Source organism: Anarrhichthys ocellatus, unplaced genomic scaffold, assembly GCF_004355925.1.
Source record: "Anarrhichthys ocellatus isolate YVR2014 unplaced genomic scaffold, GSC_Weel_1.0 scaffold47, whole genome shotgun sequence".
Taxonomy (NCBI): domain Eukaryota; kingdom Metazoa; phylum Chordata; class Actinopteri; order Perciformes; family Anarhichadidae; genus Anarrhichthys; species Anarrhichthys ocellatus.
The window spans coordinates 1,644,490-1,667,641 of NW_022280077.1; the positions used below are offsets into that span (position 1 = coordinate 1,644,490).

The window sequence follows — 23,152 nt, forward strand, 5'->3', positions numbered from 1 at the left end:
ATATATACCAGCATTATTTTTGCCTTAAAGCCATTGAGTGGTCCAGTTATTCATTGAAATTCTTTGTTTTTGCTTTTGTAAAGGGCAGGCCCGTCGTGGATGGATTGAAATATGGAACAGATTGTTGATTAAGAAGTGATTTTTGTTTGTGTTGTTAAAGAGAAAGTTTTTGTGTAGCTTATTATTAAAGTTTGATTACGCTGTATATAGACATGCTAAACTAAGCATCTGCATTGAACCACTGCCAATATTTACATTCCGTTTCTGTGATCCCCGCTTCTTGGTTTGAATAACCCATGCTACTCATTAAGAATTAAAACAGTTTTGCAAAAGTTAAAGTTTGATTCAGCTTATTTTTGGACAGCTGTTTCGACAACGTCAAATAAATCCATATCCATGCAAAGATGCCATGTTGGCTAATAATAAATTAGCTGTATAGAAATTGTGGTATTGTCGAACCCCAAAACTTCCTCTTATTTCATATATTGGGATCCATCTTTTTACTATCTTGTGTATTTATGATCTAGCTGCATTGTTAGCCCGTTTATTCCAGCCTGTGTAGAGGCTCAGCTTTAGTATACTTTACTGACAGTCATCTGTCACGAGGGGGCGACCTTCGTCATAGTTGCGCTGCACAAACACCACGTCACTGTGAATGCGAGTGGGGGAGACATAAAATCCTGTCAAATAAAACAACGTGATATATAACTATCTTGCCGATAATACAACAAAATGTACTTTTCAAAATGACTTTTCTTAACGGCAAAAATACCTGTACTTATTTTCCTCTGCAAAAACATATTTTGAACTCGGGATTTTAAATAGTCTCCCCTCTCTTTCCAAAGAGTGGTATCGTCCGGTAAACCTAGCTGGGCTAACTAGAGAGTCAGGATTATCTAGAGAACGACGGAAAGCGTCGGCCCACTGTGAAGAAGTAAAAATAACCATTAAACACAATATAACGTTTTCGATCAAATAATTGAGGTTATCAATACGTGTGTCACGAGTACACGATGTCAACCCCGGCTAGAAGGAGACTTATGAGAGATTTTAAACGGTAAGTTGATGGGTAGGAATTAACCGGTTGATGTTAGTTGGCTATGATTTGTCAAAAACAGCTAACGTTAGCTTAGCTAACCAGTATGTTTTATATATACTAATATATTAACGTATTGACTCACCGATCTGAACCATAGATATGAACGTGACGCAAATACGGTGTATCGCATCGTGTTTTTAAGAACCTGAAATATTTAAGTGAAATAACACTAATTTAGTAAAAGCGCTTCGCCCAGAGCCAGCTAGAAGCTAACGCTGCTAGCTGCTAGCATTGATGTGTAAGTTAGCAGGATAGAGTTACAGTTTACAGCTGATAGCTAACTCTGTATACTAGATATTTAAATGCCCGTGACAAGAGACTGGTTTGCTATTTTATACTTTGGCTTAACACATTTAATGCAACGTATCCAACGTTAATGATTCGTGGATTTAAGGCTCTCGTTTCTTCAACATTAACTGGCATAATGTACGATGCTAACCAACATTAGCTCTGTTACCATTCGGTCCCTACAAAAGTACAACAGTTCATCAAAAGTAAGCTATTAAAATCTTTCACATGCATCTATAGTTTATTAATTTTGCAACTGAGCGTATTTGACTTAGACAAATATGTGTCCTACGGTTTGTGTCAGAAGGTGTGAGAGATTAACTCCGTTCTGACCGTTAACCTTTAACTGCTAACGAGTTTATAAGGGTCCATGTGACGAGAAGAGGAGTGTTGTTCCACTACCTACACAATGCTCTGACGTGTAATTATTTTATTTTGTTATCAACGAGATGTTGAATTTAGGATACAGTTAATCACAACATTTTTCACAAATGTCCCCCTATTCAAATCTAGCTTGGACTTCAAGCTGCCACAATGTGAAGGTCTGTTAGTAATGACCTTAATGTTTATATCAGCTGCTAAAAGTTTTAAAATGATTCACTGTAGTTGGCAAGCAATTACAATGCCCATTATTTACATGATTCATTGCGTGATTACTTGACAGAGTCAGTTGCTTAGTTGCTAATGTGATGTGTATACAGGTGCTGGTCATATAATTAGAATATCATCAAAAAGCTGATTTATTTCACTAATTCCATTCAAAAAGTGAAACTTGTCTATTATATTCATTCATTACACACAGACTGATATATTTCAAATGTTTATTTCTTTTAATTTTGATGATTATAACTGACAACTAAGGAAAATCCCAAATTCAGTATCTCAGAAAATTAGAATATTGTGAAAAGGTTCAATATTGAAGACACCTGGTGCCACACTCTAATCAGCTAATTAACTCAAAACACCTGCAAAGGCCTTTAAATGGTCTCTCAGTCTAGTTCTGTATCATGATTGTATCACAATCATGGGGAAGACTGCTGACCTGACAGTTTTTCAAAAGACGACCATTGACACCTTGCACAAGGAGGGCAAGACACAAAAGGTCATTGCAAAAGAGGCTGGCTGTTCACAGAGCTCTTCATAGAGAGGCGAAGGGAAGGAAAATGAAAAGATGTGGTAGAAAAAAGTGTACAAGCAATAGGTATAACCGCACCCTGGAGAGGATTGTGAAACAAAACCGATTCAAAAATGTGGGGGAGATTCAGAAAGAGTGGACTGCAGCTGGAGTCGGTGCTTCAAGAACCACTACGCACAGACGTATGCAAGACATGGGTTTCAGCTGTCGCATTCCTTGTGTCAAGCCAGTCTTGAACAACAGACAGCGTCAGAAGCGCCTGGGCTAAAGACAAAAAGGACTGGACTGCTGCTGAGTGGTCCAAAGTTATGTTCTCTGGTGAAAGTGAATTTTGCATTTCCTTTGGAAATCAGGGTCCCAGAGTCTGGAGGAAGAGAGGAGAGACACACAATCCACGTTGCTTGAGGTCCAGTGTAAAGTTTCCACAGTCAGTGATGGTTTGGGGTGCCATGTCATCTGCTGGTGTTGGTCCACTGTGTTTTCTGAGGTCCAAGGTCAACGCAGCCGTATACCAGGAAGTTTTAGAGCACTTCATGCTTCCTGCTGCTGACCAACTTCATGAAGATGCAGATTTCATTTTCCAACAGGACTTGGCACCTGCACACAGTGCCAAAGCAACCAGTACCTGGTTTAAGGACCATGGTATCCCTGTTCTTAATTGGCCAGCAAACTCGCCTGACCGTAACCTTGTGAAGAGGATGATGCGAAATGCCAGACCCAACAATGCAGAAGAGCTGAAGGCCACTATCAGAGCAACCTGGGCTCTCATAACACCTGAGCAGTGCCACAGACTGATCGACTCCATGCCACGCCGCATTGCTGCAGTAATTCAGGCAAAAGGAGCCCCAACTAAGTATTGAGTGCTGTACATGCTCATACTTTTCATGTTCATACTTTTCAGTTGGCCAAGATTTCTAAAAATCCTTTCATTGTATTGGTCTTAAGTAATATTCAAATTTTCTGAGATACTGAATTTGGGATTTTCCTTAGTTGTCAGTTATAATCATCAAAATTAAAAGAAATAAACATTTGAAATATATCAGTCTGTGTGTAATTATGAATATAATAGACAAGTTTCACTTTTTAAATGGAATTAGTGAAATAAATCAACTTTTTGATGATATTCTAATTATATGACCAGCACCTGTAAATTTGCTCAGAAGACTGAATTGCATTTTGCTAAAATACTAAACATCACCAGAGTTAAATGTGTAAAAGGTACAACCAGAGTGGGACAATAATCAATCAGTAATACATTTAATTTCTGCTTACTCTGGCCAGAAAGGTAAAGTTACATTTATTTGAAAATACTGATCGGTCAAGTGTTGCATATCGTTGACTGATTGTTGAATAGTTTTTCTGTTCTCATTGTACAAACAACAAAATTATCGGCTGCCAAGATACATGTGACTATTGCTTAGCCGGTAATAATGGCCGATGTGGTTTCCAGTGTGAAGGTTGTAAAGGTGCGGCGCTGTCCAGAGTACAGGCCCCAATTCCATTCCCCCCCCTTCAACATACATTTGGGAATTATTGACACACACCAAGAAGATTGATAGAAAGCACCTGAGTTATTTTCACATTTTTTAACAGTATTAATAGGCTGATATTTACACCAAAATAGAATATTATTGGGAGAAATAAAGCTATTCTATGTCAAATTAGACATTCAGCACCACCATAGAGCCCGACTGGAATAATCCTTTGTTTCATAACCACACTTCAGCCAGTGCGACGATTTGACTGTGAGACTGTTGAATGAGGCTCCTTACATTGAGTAGTAGACTACTCGGGGTCACCCCTATTTTCAAAAATAGAATTTGGCTTATTGTCAAGAGGAAAGTACTCAGTCAATCATGGCATTGACCTGACTGGAGTCCTGCAATAACCCTTTACCTTTCTGTTATGAAGGCTACAAGAGGACCCGCCTGCTGGCGTCAGTGGTGCCCCATCGGAAAACAACATTATGGCGTGGAATGCAGTCATATTTGGGTAAGACATCGATGCACAGCCGTGATGTACATGGACAGATTCCCCCCCCCCCCAGCTATAGATGTAATAAATGTGTGTGAGAAGTTCAAAATGAATGACGAAATCCCTTTTTGTCTTACGTCACACTCACAGCCCCGAAGGAACTCCCTTTGAGGATGGTAAGTATCTCACTCTGTTGAGTCATTATTATTTAGTTTAGTACGGCATGTTGTCACTTTGTTGCATGTTATTTAGAATATGTTTACATAGATAGTCTTTTTTGTGTCCCGTCTCTGTCCCAGGTACATTTAAACTCATTGTAGAGTTCACAGAAGAATACCCCAACAAACCACCCACAGTACGATTTGTGTCAAAGATGTTTCATCCAAATGGTAGGATTGTTGTACTATCTTCTGGCTTATTACAGTATTGCTATTCATGTGTCGTGTTTGATTGTGTTGTTTTTGTTTCCCCACAGTCTATGCAGATGGAAGTATATGTTTGGACATCCTACAGAATCGTTGGAGTCCAACATATGATGTGTCCTCTATTCTTACATCTATCCAGGTAAACAACAATATATTCATATATGTTATAAAGTCAGGCAGTAACACAAAACAGAAAGCAAACCCTATCTTTAACGTTGAGAAACTGTGACCTTTATTTGATCACATATTTGATGTTTAACTTGTAATTATTCAAGATTTAGACTACAGTCGTTAATACACATATACAATTGTACAAAATGAACCCCTGTGCTAACCTACGCTAATGGTAATGTTTGAAAATACGGTGAAACTTAGAATTTGATACTGATGGGGAGGGTTGCTACTTGCAGTTACTTTCAGTAGCGATTTATTTGATAGTTTGAATATTTTCTCGATTAAGAAATTCATCTTTTGAACTTTAAATGTAAGAAAACAGAAAAATGTCCAGAGCCCAATCTTACATCTTCAAGTGTCTTGTTTTGTCAGACCAACAGCTTGCAATTTGTCACAACTACAGGTCCAAAATAAGCCACAGAGGAACAAACATAAAACCATTTTGAACAACTTAATCAGACACTTATTGTCTTGTCTTTCACTCTCATGCATGCTGCTCAGAGTAGTCGCAGCGACGCACCGAGTCTCTCCCTCGCACAGTCCTGCTTCTAGCCGAGCGAAGAGCAAGCAGTTATAACGCGATCGTGTTCAAGTGTAATCTTGTAAACTGTAGTTTTTGGTGAGAAACTTGAATAAATACATTTATTTTAAGGAGACAGCAATATAAAATAGATATGAGAGAGGGAATAATGACATGTTTATCTTCCTAACACCGTGCTTATGCCAGTATTTCTCTTCTCCTCCCACAGTCCCTGCTTGATGAACCAAACCCCAACAGTCCCGCCAACAGTCAGGCCGCTCAGCTGTACCAGGAGAACAAGCGGGAGTACGAGAAGCGCGTGTCTGCCATCGTAGAACAAAGCTGGAGAGACAGTTGACCTGACAATCCCGATAGCTGCTCTCTCCATCGTTAAGCTGTGTGTGCTGCAAGGTTTAGTGGAGTACCTCTTACTTTTTGCCCCCCCCCCCCCCCATCTTTTTGATTTTAAGCTTTTATGCACTTTACCGTCAACTTCCCTTCATAGAATGTTTTTGTTTTTTTGCCCGTCAAGAGGGATTCATTTTTTCCATTCTATCCCACGTTTTCCAGTCGGTCAGGGGAAATGTGCTGAATCTTGCCTTGATGTTTCGTCACTATGGACTTGTGGGCCATTACTCAAAAATTCTGGTGTGTTCTTACTCGCTGTAATAGCTCCTCATGACTTGTGCTAAATGTCTTGGAGGGTGTATGAATTCCGTCATGTTCTGTTGTGCTCTTTAGCTTTTCGTTTGTCAGCTCCTATGTGATCCATCCGACCTTCCCTTTAGGAGAATGAGCAGCCCGAGCATCACGGACTACAACTAAATCAGACATCTTTACGCCGTGTCTTTTGCTGTGTTTTGAACTCTGTTACATGCATGACAGAAAAAGTGTATTCACGTTCCTGTTCAGTACTCGTGTATATAAGAAACCTGCAACTGAATTTATGTACAGATTTTACACTGGTTGTCCCCCGTGTCATTTTTTCAGCACTTGTAAATAAAAATGGCAAATCCATCTTTATGTGAGACGCTTTTTTATTGCAGCTAAGTTCAAGACTTCTTGAACGAGACTGAAAACAACCATACTTTCCTTGACAGGGGTTACAAATCAATGAGGCACTGACCATAAGGTAAAGCACGGTTAAATAATGGCATTTAAATCCTCACTATAGCAACACAGGGAGGTAACCTTTTGTTAAAGCCAAAGTGATAATGCATGTCAGAGCAATGCGTCATGTCAAAAACACGGTCACCAGAGGGGAAATCAATCTGCCAGAAAAGTCATCGTATATTGTACGTCAAAACAGATTATAGTAAAATAAGCCATAAAAATATAGCATATACATAGTATTGTATTTCACAGAAGAGTCATAGTATGTTATAAAAACATCTTAGTATAGTGTCATAAAGTTATAGTACAGTATGTCAAACGATACTATAACAGGTCATGATTTATATGCCTCCGCCAACTAGTCAATCATCACTTAATTTGATCCCATTAGATTGTCATACATTTTTAGAATTAGCATATGAATTTGTGGCCCAATACATGCTTTGAAAAGCCATAGAATGCCATAAAAAAAGCTTAGTATAGTATGTAATTTATTCAATTTAAAAAGCCATAGTATAGTATCTCATAAAATGTAATTAACTAGAATTATCGCCTCACCGTTTAACCTCTGCCACCCAGTCAACTTACCATTTGCATCCATGTTCCTCCATAATTAGCATATGAATTCATGTCCAAAGAAGAAACCCCCCCCCAGACCCTTCCTGAGACATCTCGTTCATAAGAACGGATGGACAACCTGAAAACATAATACCTCTGGACTGGAGGCATAGGAATGTAAACTAATCTTTAAACCAGCCGTGGTTGGTTTTTTTGTGCCACTTAGCAAGTGAAAACATCTTCAAATGATTCTTTATTTAGAAACGTTTTATTTGTGAAATGAATTGAGCATATATAAAGGAGTGGAAGATGTTGCATGCATGATAAAAACAAAGGGGCAGTAAGTTACATGCAGGTTGAACTGTACTGTGTCCATCTTTTACAAATAATACCAACCAGGAGGCAACAGTCTTGTTTCTCAGCCATACAGAAGTTACAAAAATAACTATTTACAACATTCGTTCACTTTTTAAACAGTGCTGCCAGTAAATGGTAACAAAGACGAAACAAAATATTTTTTTTAGTGTTCATTGGGCCCGACAGAGCGAGCTACCTGTTGTACGCCCTCTCCTTCTTGGCCCTCTCTAAGGCCTTGTCCATGCTCTTCTCGTTCTCACCCCTACACTTAGGGCAGTACCACTTGCCTTTGGGCTTATGGTGGAGCCCGACACATGAGAAATGAAACCACTCAATGGGACATTCGTCGTTATCACAGCCAATCATCTCGCCGTAGGACACCTGCTCACACAGGCAGTATGTCGGCTCATCTGGATCGATGGGCAGGTCTGGCGGGGACACCTCTCTCTCGGATTTCCCTTTTGACCGTTTCTTCTTCTTTGACGACGTTTTGGCCCTCTTTTCCCGGGATGCGGCCACTCCCGCTTCCTCCGCGTGCTCCACAGCCCCGTAACTTTCCCGGCTTTCTCCGTTTTTCTGACGTCTTGAGCGTTTTCCTCCGGCCTTGTCTCCACCGGCCGAGGCTGGGGTAACCTCTTCGCGCTTCTTTTCGTGCTGGACGGTTTTGCCCGGAGTAACGGTGGCTGAGGATGATGACGACATCACGGACACAGCAGTGGCTGTCGTGGATGTTGCTGTGGGAACGTGAGTCTCTGGGACTTCTTGAGAGGAAAGGAGAAGTTCAGAATGCCAGTCGATTTGTCGTGTTCGGTTCTCCACTAACTCCACCTGAAACAAAGACCGTTCAGATTTACTGTAAAGCTCTGCCTGCCGTCGTCTGAAGTACATGTGGAAGACTGAAAACTTGCAAAACTGAAACTAGAAGTAAGACCATAACTTGTTTGGGCATGAAGTTGCAAGCTGTAGAATGACATTCCTTTGATGAACCATATGTTTTGATGTTTTGTATGTGAAAAGTTAATAAAACCATATTTCTTAAATAAGAAATCAGTTTGCTTAGACATGCTCCTTGTTTATCCAGTTATGCAGTATAACATTATACATTCTGTCAATAACCAGATGAGCAACAACATAAGTATTCACAACCTTCAAAGAAATTCAAACATGTGCAAAATGGACAACCCAATACAAAAAGGCCTTTTATCAGGTTTTTTTTTTTTTGTTTTTTTTTTTTTAATTTACTCAGGGTAGATTTTTTCTGAGCACAGATGTTCCTGGAAAAGCACTTCTCTGTCCTCACACAGTTGCACACACTCAGACCTGGAGGTTTGCCAATGAGCAGCTGCGGGGCTCCCTTAACGTACCATTTGACCGGCAATCTGGATCTTCTCATCTCCGAGCTCTTGACTACGGATCAGCGCTCTCTGAATGGATGACTGAAGCTTTCGCCTCTGAAGTGAGTCAGATTCTCTGCGATACCGTTCATAAGCATCATCAAGCTCCTTCAGAACATCTGCCAAAGAAGAAATCAAGGGGGGGAATTAAGATGGGAATAGGACGACTGAAATTCGACAGATTCTCAAAAGGTACACACAAACTTAATTATATTACTTGTCATATTAGATAATTTTCTTGACTGTATTATGTGGTGAGGAGGGTGTTTTAGCCAGTGAATAATGAGTGAACAAACTGTCCAAATGGGCTAGCATGACATTAGACTGCATCAGTTTTAGCTACGTGAAACTACGTCAGTTCAGTTTAGAAAGGAGACAACTCTGTCAAGTTTAGTCTGCAGACAGCGAAGATGAAAGGTGCATCCTGTGTGTTGATCAAGCATGCCATGTGGACAAGACAGGAGGTGAGACCCACTACTTTGGGGGATTGTAATGAGACTGGTGAGAGAGCAAAGTGCTGGGTGTTAGGCTCGATCTAGTGGGAGAGGTTCAGACATGCAGCTACAATGTAGTGTGTAATTGTACATTATAGCTACATGTCTACTATTTGCTATGTAATCTGTTAAGTGTTCAGTCGGTACACTTGTTAAAGTACCTTCTAATTCACTTGGTTTAGTTAAAAAAAAAACATGAATGTATACATGTAATGTACAATCACAATATCTGATTACAATGTTTGCCGACGTATCTGTTAAGTAATTGCTTAACTATATGTTACTATATGATTTTTGCAATTAATTTAGTATTGATTAATGTAGATGATGATTCTTAAATTGTTCTTGTCATGGAAAAACATATTAATATGATTATCATGTGATTTTCCCGAGGATCTGTACCAAACAAAGATGTTTTTTTAAGTCTATAGGATATGCGTTTTGCCTTTAATAAATAACATTTTGATTAATTGTGAGGACTTATTTTTTTTTACCTTGATACTTGGCATCAATTTCCTTCATGAGGGACACACTCCTCTGCAGGTCAAACGGTAGTGACTCCACCAGGTCCAAATACTCCTCTACGTATTTCACAACGACGTGGCTCGGGTCGCCATTGGTCGGGTTCAACATCGCGGACCCCTTTTCTTCCCGGAGGACACTCCCGACACCTGCACCTGTTACCAACAAATCATTATCAAAATGTGTAGTGTTGCTTTAAAAGATGTCCAAATGCTGTTTTCCTGACAACTATTAATTCATTTCGTCACATCAAACGTCCCTGATATAAAAACCGTTGTATATCTGTCTTGATTTCCAGTATAAAGCAAATAAACACTAGAATAGTCAAAATGAGAAAGGGGGAGGGGGCAACTGATCTGAAGTCAGCCATCCTAAAGATCGCTTGCTACGTGTACTATAAATCTGCCAACAGAGAGAGAGACTAGTTTGGAGCAGAAGAAACAACTCTGTTCAAGAAGAAAACAACTAAAAACATTTTCGGGCGAGTTCAGATGGACAACATGTTACCGTTAGTTACTGAAGTGAATACTGACAACAACGTTAAACACTAACGTTAGCACAACACTGATGTTAGCTAGGTAAGCTAGCTAGAATTCCCGATTAATTAACACCAGGAAACGTGTGGAAACAACCACATAGAAGTCCGATTAATTATGTCCATCAACAACAGCTCCTGTGTCTGTTAGTCGTTCACGACTAAATAACCGTTACAGTTAGCTAACGTTACGAACTTTCTCCTCTTTGCACATTTGAGATTAGCCAACTCTAAAAATGTTACTTTACACAAATACATATATTGTCAGTGATGTTAATCGCGTGCTGACAGCGCTGAAACGTCACCCAACGTTAATGTGCCTAACCAGTGTGAAGAAAAACACTTCATTCAATCACATCGTAAACAAACACACAACACTCAACTGCTAACTACATCCACAAGCTACCATTACACAGATCATTACGAACATTATGCAATAATTTAGACACTTTAAGCGGCCTTATTTATATCATGTTCGCTTCAATGTAACTGTTAGCTAAATTAGCTTCTGTTAGCTTTAAACGCATAACGTTATTTAAAGATTCACATGAGACGCAATGCAAAAAACAATCATTCAACAAAGGTTAACTAAACTTATTTAGTTTGTAGCGAGGTGGCTTGCAGGTCAACGTACCTGTGTGGATAATAATAGCTTTGTTTTCTGTAGCAGACGTTGAACACTCCGTGATGCTGTTGTTGCTAACGCTAGGTCGTGTGTAGAGTGGACCACTAGTGTAATGATAGTGTGGGTCCTACTAGCCCAATGGATTTTAATTTTAGCTCTCAGCTAAAGTGCCTGATCAAATATGTACGAAGCGGCCACTGATACAAGTCATTGAATAATAATACTTCCGTTTGGCTTCAACCATTGATTTCAGGCTATTTTATCATTACAAATTTTATTAAATGCATGAATTCCCCTTCCCTTGGCAGTAGTAAACATGACCCTAGTATGTTTTCAAGCTCTAAGTCTATATTGTTTGGCTGTGGCAACAAGACTTTCCCGTGACGGCTTCCAAGAAATAGTTCAAATAGTCACTCACACAAAACCATATTTATTTTAAAAAATTCAAACAGTTTTCTGGTTTACAGTGGCCCTAATTATCTTACCATCTCAGTGTCTTTGGTGGTTTGTAAAAAAATGTAGCTACCTCAGCATGTTTGGTGAATGCATTCATAATAATACTTCATAAATGGAAGACCATATTTGTTGGTTTTCATACAGGGTTCATTTAATACAACAAACAACAAGTCAGTGTGTACTTTTTTTTTGCACCGGAATTTGAGAGTCGTCTTAACTTCATTCAAATTCAGCTTGATGAGAATTTTTTTTCCACCAGCCCATCCATAGGCTATATTAGCAGTTATCAACAATGCAAACTTGAGTATGTACAGTATGTGTATAGCTTTTAAAACAATTTTCAGTTGGCTGGTTTCAGCTTTCAAATAGCTTTTTGAAGGCTGAGCCAATCTCCTGGATCATGTCCGATGTGGTGGTGGACCTGCCATGTCGCTGGAATGCTTGACTGTTACACTGCCTTGTAAGAGAACAAGCCCCGAATGCTGCAACCACTGATGGATTTACACTGGAGGACAAAAAAAAAATATGGATTATGAGACAGAGAGAGACACATACAATTATATTTATTTGTACAATATTAAACTTTAATAGATTGTAGTAGTGGTTCAACTTCTGATTGTTAACAGCATTACCGTGTGACAATAAGAAAATAAAGACTATTTTCTTGATTAATGATTCCATCTACACAATGCCAGAACATGGTGAACACCTTTTTTCTGACCAACTATCCCAAACCCAAATATGTTCATTTTATTATCACATATAACAAGGTAAAGCAGTATATGATCACAATATAAAGCCTGGAACTATTTGTTTTGCATTGTGGTCGAAAAATGACTATATCAAAATGGATAATGAAAATAGTTGACAATTCATTTATGTTGTTTATCTAGTCTAACTAAACCTTTCAGATCAGACCTACAATAAATTAACAAAAAAGTGACTTCATATTAACTAGGACAGATTACGCAAGTCAAGCAAATTTTAAGGACTTGCAATTTGATTTCTGTAACGTACTGAAGTGAATGGAAATCAATGGGGGCTGAAAAAAGGTATAAATTCAATCCCAACACAGAATGTTTGAGAAATGGTTCACAAAATATGTTTTTAAACATTAAAAAAAAAACCGCTATGGTCCTTTATTAAAAGGTGGTATACACAACTATTAAAACAAATGCACAAGCAGCTCGTCTTCACCTTCTGCTCATTCCAGCTGCAGAGGCAGCATGGGCCCAGTGGGCCAAAACCCCCATAGCTCCAGATAGAAGATCACCCTGTCCACCACATCTCCTCCCACTGCCCGCAATGCTGCACGAGATCACTGAAAACAAGAATTTACAAGATGACATCACAGTCACAAAAGAAAAAAAAAAGCTCTTAAGTTTCTCAGGATTCATATCCAATTAGTAATTTACACAAAGTGGAAAAGGGTAAATGTGTGGCTGTAAAAGTGAATTTCCTAAATGTTGTAACTTGGCACTAACCCTTACTGCCGTCTGTAATGAGATCATGTTCTCCTTTTAGCACCATAGTGAGGTTGCCCATGGCTACACTGAGCTGCATGACGCTGCGTTGATGATCACTGATGTCCATGGGCTCGTGGTGCTGAGACAGCAAACACAGGAAAGGAAAAAAGACACACACATTAGCACACAGATAGATATGTTGTATGCCATCAATTGGTGACCAGATCACCTCTGCGGAAAGACCCACCAGAGCCTCATATAGCCGAGTAAACTCCATGAAGTTAGGTGTGAGGATTCCCTTCGGGTACCCTTGGATAACAGATGGTTGCTGTGTAACTAGCCATAATCCGTCCTGTTCAAAAGAAACAAACCACAAACACACTCAGTGACTGTGTCTGGCTTTGGCAATAAAATCCCATCTGTTCAACACTTACTGCATCAATGACTATCGGGATATCTCTCGCTTTAGACTTCTCTATCACCTCCTAAAAGAGAGGAATAAAAAGGTCATCTAGAGATTCAGTATACATTATACTTAAGTCATTCTGGTCCTACAAGAACACTGTAATGTTGTCTTTAGTTCCATCAGTCTCATCAAAGCTGGGCTACAATTCAGTGTCAACTTAGCAGTAGTGCACATGTGCTTCTTTCAGATACAGTTTGAATCATCAGTATGAGATCTTTCTCTCAAGTCTTTGACATTCCCACTAAGCCATGTTTTCTGGGAATTTAATTTCAATTTTGACTGTTTCAGTCACAGAGAGCCACAAACATGAGGAGTTGTGTGCAGCTTAGATTCATCACTGTATTCTAAGAATATGACTTTTGTTCAGTTGTGTGGTCATGCACAAGCAGTTAGCCATAGAGACTGTTTTGAGTGAATGTATTCCACGTGCCTTGGCTGTTTTCAGTAATGCGTCTTCTCTCCCTAGACCTGGTCCCACCACAAGGCCGTGAAGTCTTGGGAGCCATTTTTCTATCTCTTCCACTGCATTAGGGCTGTCCCTTGAGAGACACACGCACACGCACACGCACACGCACACAAAGACAAACCCGCGTTAGACGTGTCTGAATCCACACATTATGAAAAGTCCCTTCTTGGTCATGCTCTCCAAAAGCTTTTTTATGCTTTGCGCATAAATAATCTTGGTTTTCATTTCTGAAATGTTTTATGAATAAATGGCAACTGTGCACACACACAAACACAAAGTGAAGGAAGGATGTGTTAGTGTGTGTTGTTGAGCTGTATTGCATTATACAGCGGTGTCTTTGTCATATATCCTACTCTCTTGATACTGTGAACAAAAGAATTGTGTCCTCTCAACATGCTATTCAGATAATAATTGGTCCACGTTGATCTGTACTTACAGAACAGGATGAACTATGAGCTCAGGGCTGTATGATTTGATCACAGTTGCAGCATCTTTGGTGCAGAACACATGAGCCAAGTCAGCCCCCTGGAAACAAGACAAAGGCACAGTCACTGCACCCGAACTGGACTTTTAATTCAAAAACATCAGTTCAGACTGGATAAGATTAACGAGAAATCTGTCAGAAGCACGATCGGAATGACTGCTCACCACTTTCAATGCTGAGATGGCGGCAAAGTATGGAGCTCCAGTATAGCTTGAGAGTGCGGAGATGAAAATATTAGGGCAAATGTTCTACAGAACAACAAATGTAATTGTTCTTTGGTGTATGATGTTTGTATTAAGGGCAAATTGTGACATACTCTTGGCATCCTCCAATGATCCCGATACGTCCATCGTGTCCCTTGTGCTTTTTGGACGTCAGTGGAGGCACTATATTCTTTACCAGTGAGAGGATGTCATCCTCCATGCCTCTGTGTGACGTAGACCCCAAACTGTAGTAGCGTTCAAACACTGAGGGAACAAACAAAGTGACAGTTTTAAAGTGGGATACTTGCTCGGCTTGAGTCGGAGTCTAAATCTACGATTTATAGTTTGGCAAAACCAACAAATAAAGAGATAATATGCACTGTCAATTAAAAAAAAAAGACCAAAAACCACCTAACTAAAGAAAATCTGTTGCCTGGAGTGACCGCTCCATCACTGAGCCGTCACATTACAGCTGATATGCCTTTAATTTCCACCTCAATGCTGCACATGACAACCGAAACTAATACCTAATCCCGGGGGTTCTGGGGTCACCAGTGGATTTTTTTGGGTGAAACAGTCTGTCTGGGGTGGGTGGCGTCTGAGATGACCGGACTGGCCACGTGTACACGACGGGGTAGTGTACACTGGGAGCGTGGGAGCATGGGCAGGCGGAGCTGTTTTGGAGGGAGTGGCAGCAGAGCCGGGTCTGGCCGAGGAGACGCTGGAGAACATCTGCCCGAGCATCTGGAGCATGTGCAGCTCCCTGGCGTGCTCGGCTTCCCTGCGCCGGTCTTCCACCTGTAAGCGCTGCTCCTCCATCCGGTAGAAGTTGTCCTCGGCCTGGGCGCTCTGCTCCAGGAACTGCTCCATCAGTTTCTCCATGGGGAAGTTAGCGCGCCGCTTCCTCGGCCGTTTAGGCGTTCTAGTTGACAGGTTGCTGGCCGACTGGCTGCTGTTGTGTGGTCTCACTGGAGTGCCTGGAGTAGAGAGGGGCGAGACATTGTATGCGATGCAACTTTGAGCATAATAGAGTTACATCATTGTAGTGTTAGAAATTATAACAACAACCGTCAAACACAGAAGAACCAATGGACAATGGAGGGAGGACTCACTGTTAATGCCCACTGTCTCTTTAACTGGAATAGGGATGGGAACAGTTGGGTATTCCAGCTTCACTTCGGTTTCTGCGGGATAGGGACACTCCCCTGTGCTCTCCGAGTACGCATCTTCTCCATCCTCCTCCAGGCCGTCCACGGCCTCCTCTCCTCCCGCCCCGCCGTCTATGAACTCCTGAGGATCAAGAGCGGCCCGGTTGCTCAAAATCCTCTCCATGGTGTCATAAAACTTACAGATCTTGTGATACTGTCCGTTGTTGCGGAGATTACCTTCCTTCGCTAACAAGTACTGTCTCTTGAGGCTTTTGATCCGCACCCTGCATTGCTCCGGCGTCCTCTCAAACCCCATCGCCCCCAGCCTCCGGGACACGTCGCGGTACACGAAGCTGTTTCGGAAGTTTCCATCCAGCGCCACCTGGATGTCCTGCTCCCCCCAGATGTTCAACAAGGTCCTCGTCTCCACGTCCGACCACAAGAAGCCCCGCGTTGTGTTCGCTTGCATAGCGGGGGTGCAAACCGGCTCGCTTATGGAGCAAACTGCACCACAAGGAGTTGAATGGAGCAGTTGACACTGCGGATTATAATGGACGTCTGGTCTGGATCTTTGCTCTTAGCTGCATCAAAGCCGCGGGGCAGCGATATCCCAAACAGCAACAACTGGCCATTTAGGTAGCTTAGAAGGATTAGTGGGTGTAATAATGAGGGTTTTTAACTTGGGTACCATTATAATATCTTGCACAGGTCAACTCTTTGTGCTAGCTAAAGCCCAGACGTCTATGTTTATCATTTTACGTCGTTAACAAGATGCGTAGCTTCGTAATTTTGATTAACTGACCGGGGATCGGTGTCACCAGCCCCTTTTCTTAACCTTGTGCTCAGTTGGCGGAATTTCAAAACGGACCTCTGATCAGTAGTCTGAGGGTAACTTCACCTTTCTCCGCCTGCTCTTCCGTCAGTGCTAGGTGTCTGCGGGGTCCTAGTGCCACCCGTTTACACAGCCGACTGGGCCTTACCATGTCAACTCCTCGAACAACAGTGGGGGCAGCGCTTTAGCTTAGCTAGCATTACAGCTACCAGGGCAATTAAATTAAATGTCACAATGTTTCATTCACTTTACCTTTCTCGTTCAAACAGACCAGTGTGGCGACAATTGACAGAGCAACCGTGAAAAGAAAGGCGAGCATGTGAATCTCTTGCAGCATGTTGTTATCATTCGTCAACCCCCCCTTGTTGATCACAGTTATTCTTACCTAAACTGGAACTGCGTTTCAACGCTGACAACTGTATACAAACGGTCCTGATCATGAGGCGCATTGACCCAGCACACCAGTACAGGAAGAAGGAGTTGATGATGCCTTTAAAGGCGCCTCGGACAATCCTAGATCCCAGATTATCAACTGCCGCCAAAAGCGGAAGTAGTTTAAAGCTGCACTTCTTCTAATAGCCGCTAGATGCTGGTTGGTTGATGTTCCACCAAATTAATCCGATATATTAGGTTACCCTTAATAAATTCAAAGACGATGGCAAATATGGGTGAACATGTGTGCATATGTGCATTTGGGCTGTTTGTAGATGCAGATATGTTCCAACCTTAAATCATACACATCACTTGTTCAACACTACATTTCTTTGCTCCTTTTTGTAATTACCATTGTACCAGTTTTCTTTTTTTTGTATTAGTTATTTGCAAGTGTAGCAATTAAAAGTCACAAACAACAACAACATGTATCAAAAATATAAAAGCAGGTCACTTTTATTTACATAAAATCATCTACATCTACATCTAATATCATTCAAAAATCGTCATAAAAATGTATTGCTGTTACATTTGTTGTCACATGCTTAGCAGAGGATGTATTCAAAGCTCAGTAACTGTGTTTTGAGGCACAAGTAATGTTAAAAATAAAATTGTAGGTGGTTTAAAATTGGTCGACTAGCAAATGACACAAAAGTTGGTAGTTTTAAAGAATATAATGTTGCCTGCTCTAAGACTGAAATGATTTAGAGCAGAGGTAGGCTACCGTTGTAGTGGCACACTAACACGTGTGCAAGTGAGTTTTTTGGAAATGTTGAAGTGGCCTCATACACATGCAAGGTTGTTGAATCAGATGTGGATGTTTTCATAAGAATAGCAGCCTTCTTGTAGTGTGTTCTTATTTATAATTGCCATATTTATAATTACCAATGTCCTGATTATGGGAGAAAAATGTTGTTTTTTCAATAAAATTACAGATGCGTTGGTGATTTTAATTTGAATGTGGTGTCGTAATTATACTTACTGTTAACCTTAATGTTGATATGGCACACTGATTAACAAGAGCATTACACAATATCACTCCTTATCTAAAAGGTTGACAGCCCCTTTTGTAGAGTGAGCCCGGACTTGTGCTTTATTGTGATAACGGTATGGGCCTCTTAGAGGAAGCCTATTTGTCTTGTTTTGAGGAGTTATTTTTGCGGTCTGAAGATCCTGCTTTTTCAAGAGACCCAAGTTCTCTTCATCAAGTATTCGTGTGTCATGGTCAAATGCATGCATTTGGCAAGATAGTCTATAAAAAGATAGCTGTATTCTGAAGTTGAAATGTCCCCTAATCTGGACATACTAGTATAGTATTTAGTATTTCTTTGCCCTCCTGTTGTGTTTAATTTGAATTATATGGTCATTGTGCCTGGCTATTTCGTCTGAAGTTAATACCCCCATTTTGTTCTCTAAACTTTTTTTTATTTTTTTTTGTGGTAATAAAAAACTAAAACATGGAAGATAGCTGGGGGCGGTTCACACTTTATGCAAGGGTACATAGCCTGCCTGTAGCTGAACCTGAAAGGCGTAGCTCAGGGTAACACAAGGGAACATTGCCTTGTCGGTAGCTGAACCTGAAAGGCGTCGCTCAGGGCCTAAATCCCTATCGTCCCACTCCTCACCTACTTCCTGTTTCACCTCAGTCACTTTTCGAAGTTCAGAGTCAGACACCAGATGGAGAGGAGCCAGCGCTGGACATCCACTCTGTTACAAATTAACTCCAGTTCATGAAATGGCGTTGGTCTGCGGAATCCGCGGCCAACCTGACATTAAGTTGACGAGCTAGAGCGAGTTTCTTTCCCACGGACAAAAGAGAGGGAAGAAAGAGCGCCCCTGCTGCGGGACCCGACGACTCAGCAACATGCCCGAAGTGTGGAAGATGAAGAAGCCCGACGTCAAGGTGGTTCTCCTGGGAGACATGAACGTGGGCAAGACGTCGCTGCTCCACAGGTACACGGAGAGGAGATTCAAAGACACCATCAGCACCGTTGGAGGGGCGTTTTTCCTCAAACAGTGGGGACCTTACAATATCTCAATATGGGACACTGCTGGTAATATCTCCCTCGTTTATTTTTCTTCAGACTTTTCTTTTTCTCTCCACTCTTTAATTCAATTTCTTCAGTTTATTTAACTTTGTTTACCTGATAACGCGTGATCCCACCACCTGAGGCAATCACGAGCATGTGACCGCTCAGTCACGACCGTTAACACTCTTCTAACTAACATTAGAGATTGAGTGCTGTGAACAATACCATGCTTTATGAAGCCTCGCATAATTAAAGCTTTTCAGGTAAACATGCTGATAGTCAATCACACGTAAGTTAAAATAACCCTAAGGATAACTTTAAAAAGGAACCTCACAGTTATTTTTTAAACAATGCTGATTGGATCAGACCTACTTGATTTTATGCTGATAAAGATGTTATCTTCTGGCCAGAACCTGTAATCATTAACATAACGTTTAGTTTTATCAGCCCAAAGTTATTGACAAGTAAAGTCTACTGGACCTTAATCTTAAAAGAAAAAAAAAGTAAAATACTAAACAATATATGACACAAACATTTTAAACAGACTATTCTCAAAACATTGAATAAACTTATAAATAAGTCTGTTGGTCACTTAGTCAAACATTACATTAGCATATTACTTTTTTTGATCATTTTCATCAAGCAAATTTCATATCCGTATATAATTTCATATCGGTAATAATTTATTTTCTTGCAGCTCGTCAAACTGCCTGGGGAAAAATTATTCTTAGACATCCCTTTTGGCTCTGGTAATTTGTGATAGAAATTCCTGAATTGGAAAGAGTTACACTCGAGTTTGTTCCAGTTTTAGTTGGTTCTTATATGCTTAAATGCATTTGATGCCTTTAAAATCACCCACACACTCACCCTCCTGCTTATTATTCTGCAGAGACCTTAATACTGTTTTATTAAAATATATGACGTGTTACGTATAATCTTCACACTTCACACACTGTGTTTCCTGTTTGCTGATCAACACAATCAAATCACAGAGTGCCTTCTCTTGCGCCACATTGCTCAATACTGATCAAAGCTATTGTCATCTGAGTGCGCTCACACAATCGGACACCTTTAGCCTCTTTTAATCAGTGAACAGCTGCCTGACAGAGAGGCTTCACTGCCAATGATTTGACAGAAAACAGACTATTCTAACGGCTCAATGGAAAGCCTCTACAATGGGCAGTGTTACTAAAACGTCTTGTTTACATGTGCTGCAGCCTACACGACAAGAGACAAACTGCAAAGGGCCTTATTCTATTAGATCAATCAAATTCATCTTGAAATGCTATTAACTAGTTTTCAGGGATTTGCAGAAAAACCCTCCGGTGAACTTAAACGATGAAATGAAACTCAAGGAAAACACCTTTATGTGATGTCAGCTGTTGGACTAACAGAGTAAACTATTCCCCTTGATTTAGTTTTCTAACTCATTAGATTATCAACTCTTTGTTTCTGCACTACGTGAGATGATTACTCGGTACACTGACACCATTTGCAGTCTTGTCTTTGTTGTAGAATACTGTTAATTTGCCTGGAAGATTTATTATACACAGACCCAGTTTGTTTATATTACTGTAATATTGAGTACATATAATATTAAAGATACAAACTTCAGTCCCTAATTGACTCCAAGGGTCACAATAATTTATTTTCTCCTAAATACACTAATTTGGGGATTTATGTTTGCATACCAGGAACATGTTGGTGATTCATCCCGTTACTGCTGATGAATACGCTCATAACTGCACTACATTCCAGTATTGTGTCAACATGAACTACAATAAACCCTCTTGGGTAAATACGCACTGGACAAACGTAGAGTTGGTGAGCCACAGAGATAAGGAAAGGCCGACCATGTCACCAGTAAGCCATTTCCTGCCTGTGTTCCCCTCACCCCATGACCTCTGACGGGAGGCTCTTGTGTTCGTTTTATTTAGTCACTGCGGTGGAGAAATGCCGGATCAGCGCTGAGTCACTTCAACGCTGCTGTTGCGGACCTGTCGGCGTCGGCCATAAAGCATTGGCAGTTATACGGGTTGCATACAAGAACCTGTCAGATGTTTGGCTCCGCACAGTGAAAACAGTCCCAGTGATAATGCCGCTTTTCAGTTTAATTTAAAAGCCCCACGGAGGCCTTTAAGCCACATACCCTGTTCCTCTTAGTAGTCACATGACAGGGTTGGTTAGGAAAGACCTGACTCCCCATGCTAGCCTTTCCAAACTTGCATACAATATTCATTTCCAGATGCACAAAGAGGACCGAGTAGTTTTTTTGTCATTCAGCCAATAGTATGTATAATAATTTATCTTCATACCTCACATCTTCAGTGTACTCTGATGTGTTCCACGAGGTATTTGAGGTGAATTAGTGTAGTGAAGGCACTCTTAGATAGCAGTATAGCTGAAATGATTAGTTCATTAATCAATTAGTCGACTGACATAAAAGTTTGGATTATTGTTAGGATAAAACAAGGACTTTAAAGAAACTTCATTGTGCTCCGGGATATTTAAACAGTGATTTTTCTGGACAAAACATTCAGTAAATCAACAAAATAATCAAAGTTAGGTGTACTCTATAAACTGGTGCTGAGTATTATCCAAGAGATGCCCCCGGTGGCAAAGTATTCACACACAATGTGCCCTTTCAAGAATACTGCATATTTCAACAACAAAGGTTGTTTCTGTTTTCAAACTGCTGACTGTCTTGCACAACTTCTCTCTCTGTGCTGTGTCCTTCTGCGGTGCCGTTCACACAATAAGGCTGTTTTTAAGTTGGTGTGTTTTTAAGGGGTTCGAGTTGATTCGGACACTTCTGACCGCTCTCTCCGTCTCCTCAGGTCGCGAACAGTTCCATGGGTTGGGCTCAATGTACTGTAGAGGCGCCGCTGCTGTCATCCTCACGTATGACGTCACCAACTGGCAGAGCCTAGCGGAGCTGGAGGAGCGCTTCCTGTCTCTGACCGACACCGCCAACCATGACTGCATTTACGCTCTAGTGGGCAACAAGGCTGATCTCACGGACCCTAAAGCCCAGCTGTCTCCAGACTCGGACGTGGCGTCTGAGGAGTGCGAGGAGTCTGGTTGCCCCACGCCCCCGGCCTCCCCTGCTTCCCTCTCTGGGATGACGCTACACAAACAGGTCACCCCCGAAGATGCGGCGGCACTTTATGGGAGAATACTGCGCTACAAGGGCCTGGAGGAGAAGAGCAGCCTGCCCGCCGAGAAGCTGTGCTTCGAGACGAGCGCCAAGACGGGCTACAATGTGGACACTCTGTTTGAGGCGCTGTTTGATCTGGTGCTGCCTTGCATCCTGAGGAAGAGAAATGAGAACCAGGAGTCTCCTACGGTGGACCTGGAAGAGTGCAGGGGGGCCAGCAACAAGCGGGCCAGGTCTGCCTGCTGCTAGAGGCTGCTACCAGCAGAGACTCGTTTCTAACAAAGGACAATCTGCACACCACACACTGTGATGGGACTACTTGTTTTTCTAGACCGGGACCCGATGGCATTAATGAACTCCCGGTGACACAAACACACATTGTTGATTCTGTTGGAAAAAGCAGCTTGCATTTATAGTGTCTGCTAACTTTTATAGGAGGGGAAATGAACGTGTGTTACGTCGTCACGCTACACTTTGAAACCACACTAATCTCCCAAAAATGTGTCTGTGATCAAATAACACGCATAAGAAATCAATCACTGCTTTTTGTTAATGTTTTCGAATGAGAATGTCACAAATTTAACATCACTAATTGTTATGTGGCACATTGCAATGTGTTTATTATAGTTATTTAAGTTTTCAACAAATCTTGTTTTCTTTTATGCTCTGTTACTATCGTTAATACAGATCTTTATATCTTTAAGGCACATTTGGTACTTTTCAATGAGTGTAAATAGTTGATATACCGATTTGAATGTTTAAATACGCTGTCATAATAAAGATTTTACAGTCTGCCAGA

The 23,152-nt window shown here is 41.0% G+C and overlaps 4 protein-coding genes across 7 annotated transcripts; 2 read left to right on the forward strand and 2 right to left on the reverse strand.

The window, feature by feature from the left end:
* Window positions 1-16: 16 nt before the first annotated feature.
* On the forward strand, window positions 17-6,632 carry ube2al (ubiquitin conjugating enzyme E2 A, like). The gene is made up of 6 exons (XM_031869562.1): window positions 17-1,057; window positions 4,434-4,514; window positions 4,647-4,672; window positions 4,796-4,885; window positions 4,972-5,060; window positions 5,845-6,632. The coding sequence occupies exons 1-6, from the start codon at window positions 1,014-1,016 to the stop codon at window positions 5,971-5,973; spliced, it is 459 nt and encodes a 152-aa protein (XP_031725422.1). The 5' UTR covers window positions 17-1,013; the 3' UTR covers window positions 5,974-6,632.
* A 903-nt stretch (window positions 6,633-7,535) lies between these two features.
* ing1 (inhibitor of growth family, member 1) lies at window positions 7,536-11,328 on the reverse strand. Its single transcript, XM_031869545.1, has 4 exons — window positions 11,223-11,328; window positions 10,026-10,208; window positions 9,008-9,156; window positions 7,536-8,471 (listed from the first exon to the last, which is right to left on the reverse strand). Exons 2-4 carry the CDS (start codon window positions 10,162-10,164, stop codon window positions 7,836-7,838), a joined length of 924 nt encoding a protein of 307 aa, XP_031725405.1. The 5' UTR covers window positions 10,165-10,208; window positions 11,223-11,328; the 3' UTR covers window positions 7,536-7,835.
* Window positions 11,329-11,668: 340 nt separating this feature from the next.
* On the reverse strand, window positions 11,669-17,273 carry naxd (NAD(P)HX dehydratase). 4 transcript variants are annotated; one of them, XM_031869502.1, is made up of 11 exons: window positions 15,867-16,980; window positions 15,282-15,731; window positions 14,868-15,018; window positions 14,716-14,761; window positions 14,504-14,592; window positions 14,032-14,140; window positions 13,570-13,620; window positions 13,383-13,487; window positions 13,154-13,274; window positions 12,867-12,990; window positions 11,669-12,174 (listed from the first exon to the last, which is right to left on the reverse strand). In XM_031869502.1, the coding sequence occupies exons 1-11, from the start codon at window positions 16,369-16,371 to the stop codon at window positions 12,024-12,026; spliced, it is 1,902 nt and encodes a 633-aa protein (XP_031725362.1). In that variant the 5' UTR covers window positions 16,372-16,980; the 3' UTR covers window positions 11,669-12,023. The 4 variants fall into 4 exon arrangements, with proteins under 4 accessions (XP_031725362.1, XP_031725365.1, XP_031725363.1 ...); XM_031869505.1 differs by lacking the exon at window positions 15,867-16,980 and having other exon boundaries at window positions 11,675-12,174; window positions 14,868-15,057; window positions 15,381-15,854; XM_031869503.1 differs by lacking the exons at window positions 15,282-15,731; window positions 15,867-16,980 and adding an exon at window positions 16,987-17,113 and having other exon boundaries at window positions 11,676-12,174.
* rab20 (RAB20, member RAS oncogene family) lies at window positions 15,965-23,150 on the forward strand. Its single transcript, XM_031869552.1, has 2 exons — window positions 15,965-19,220; window positions 22,034-23,150. The coding sequence occupies exons 1-2, from the start codon at window positions 19,031-19,033 to the stop codon at window positions 22,600-22,602; spliced, it is 759 nt and encodes a 252-aa protein (XP_031725412.1). The 5' UTR covers window positions 15,965-19,030; the 3' UTR covers window positions 22,603-23,150.
* The last annotated feature ends 2 nt before the right edge of the window (window positions 23,151-23,152 follow it).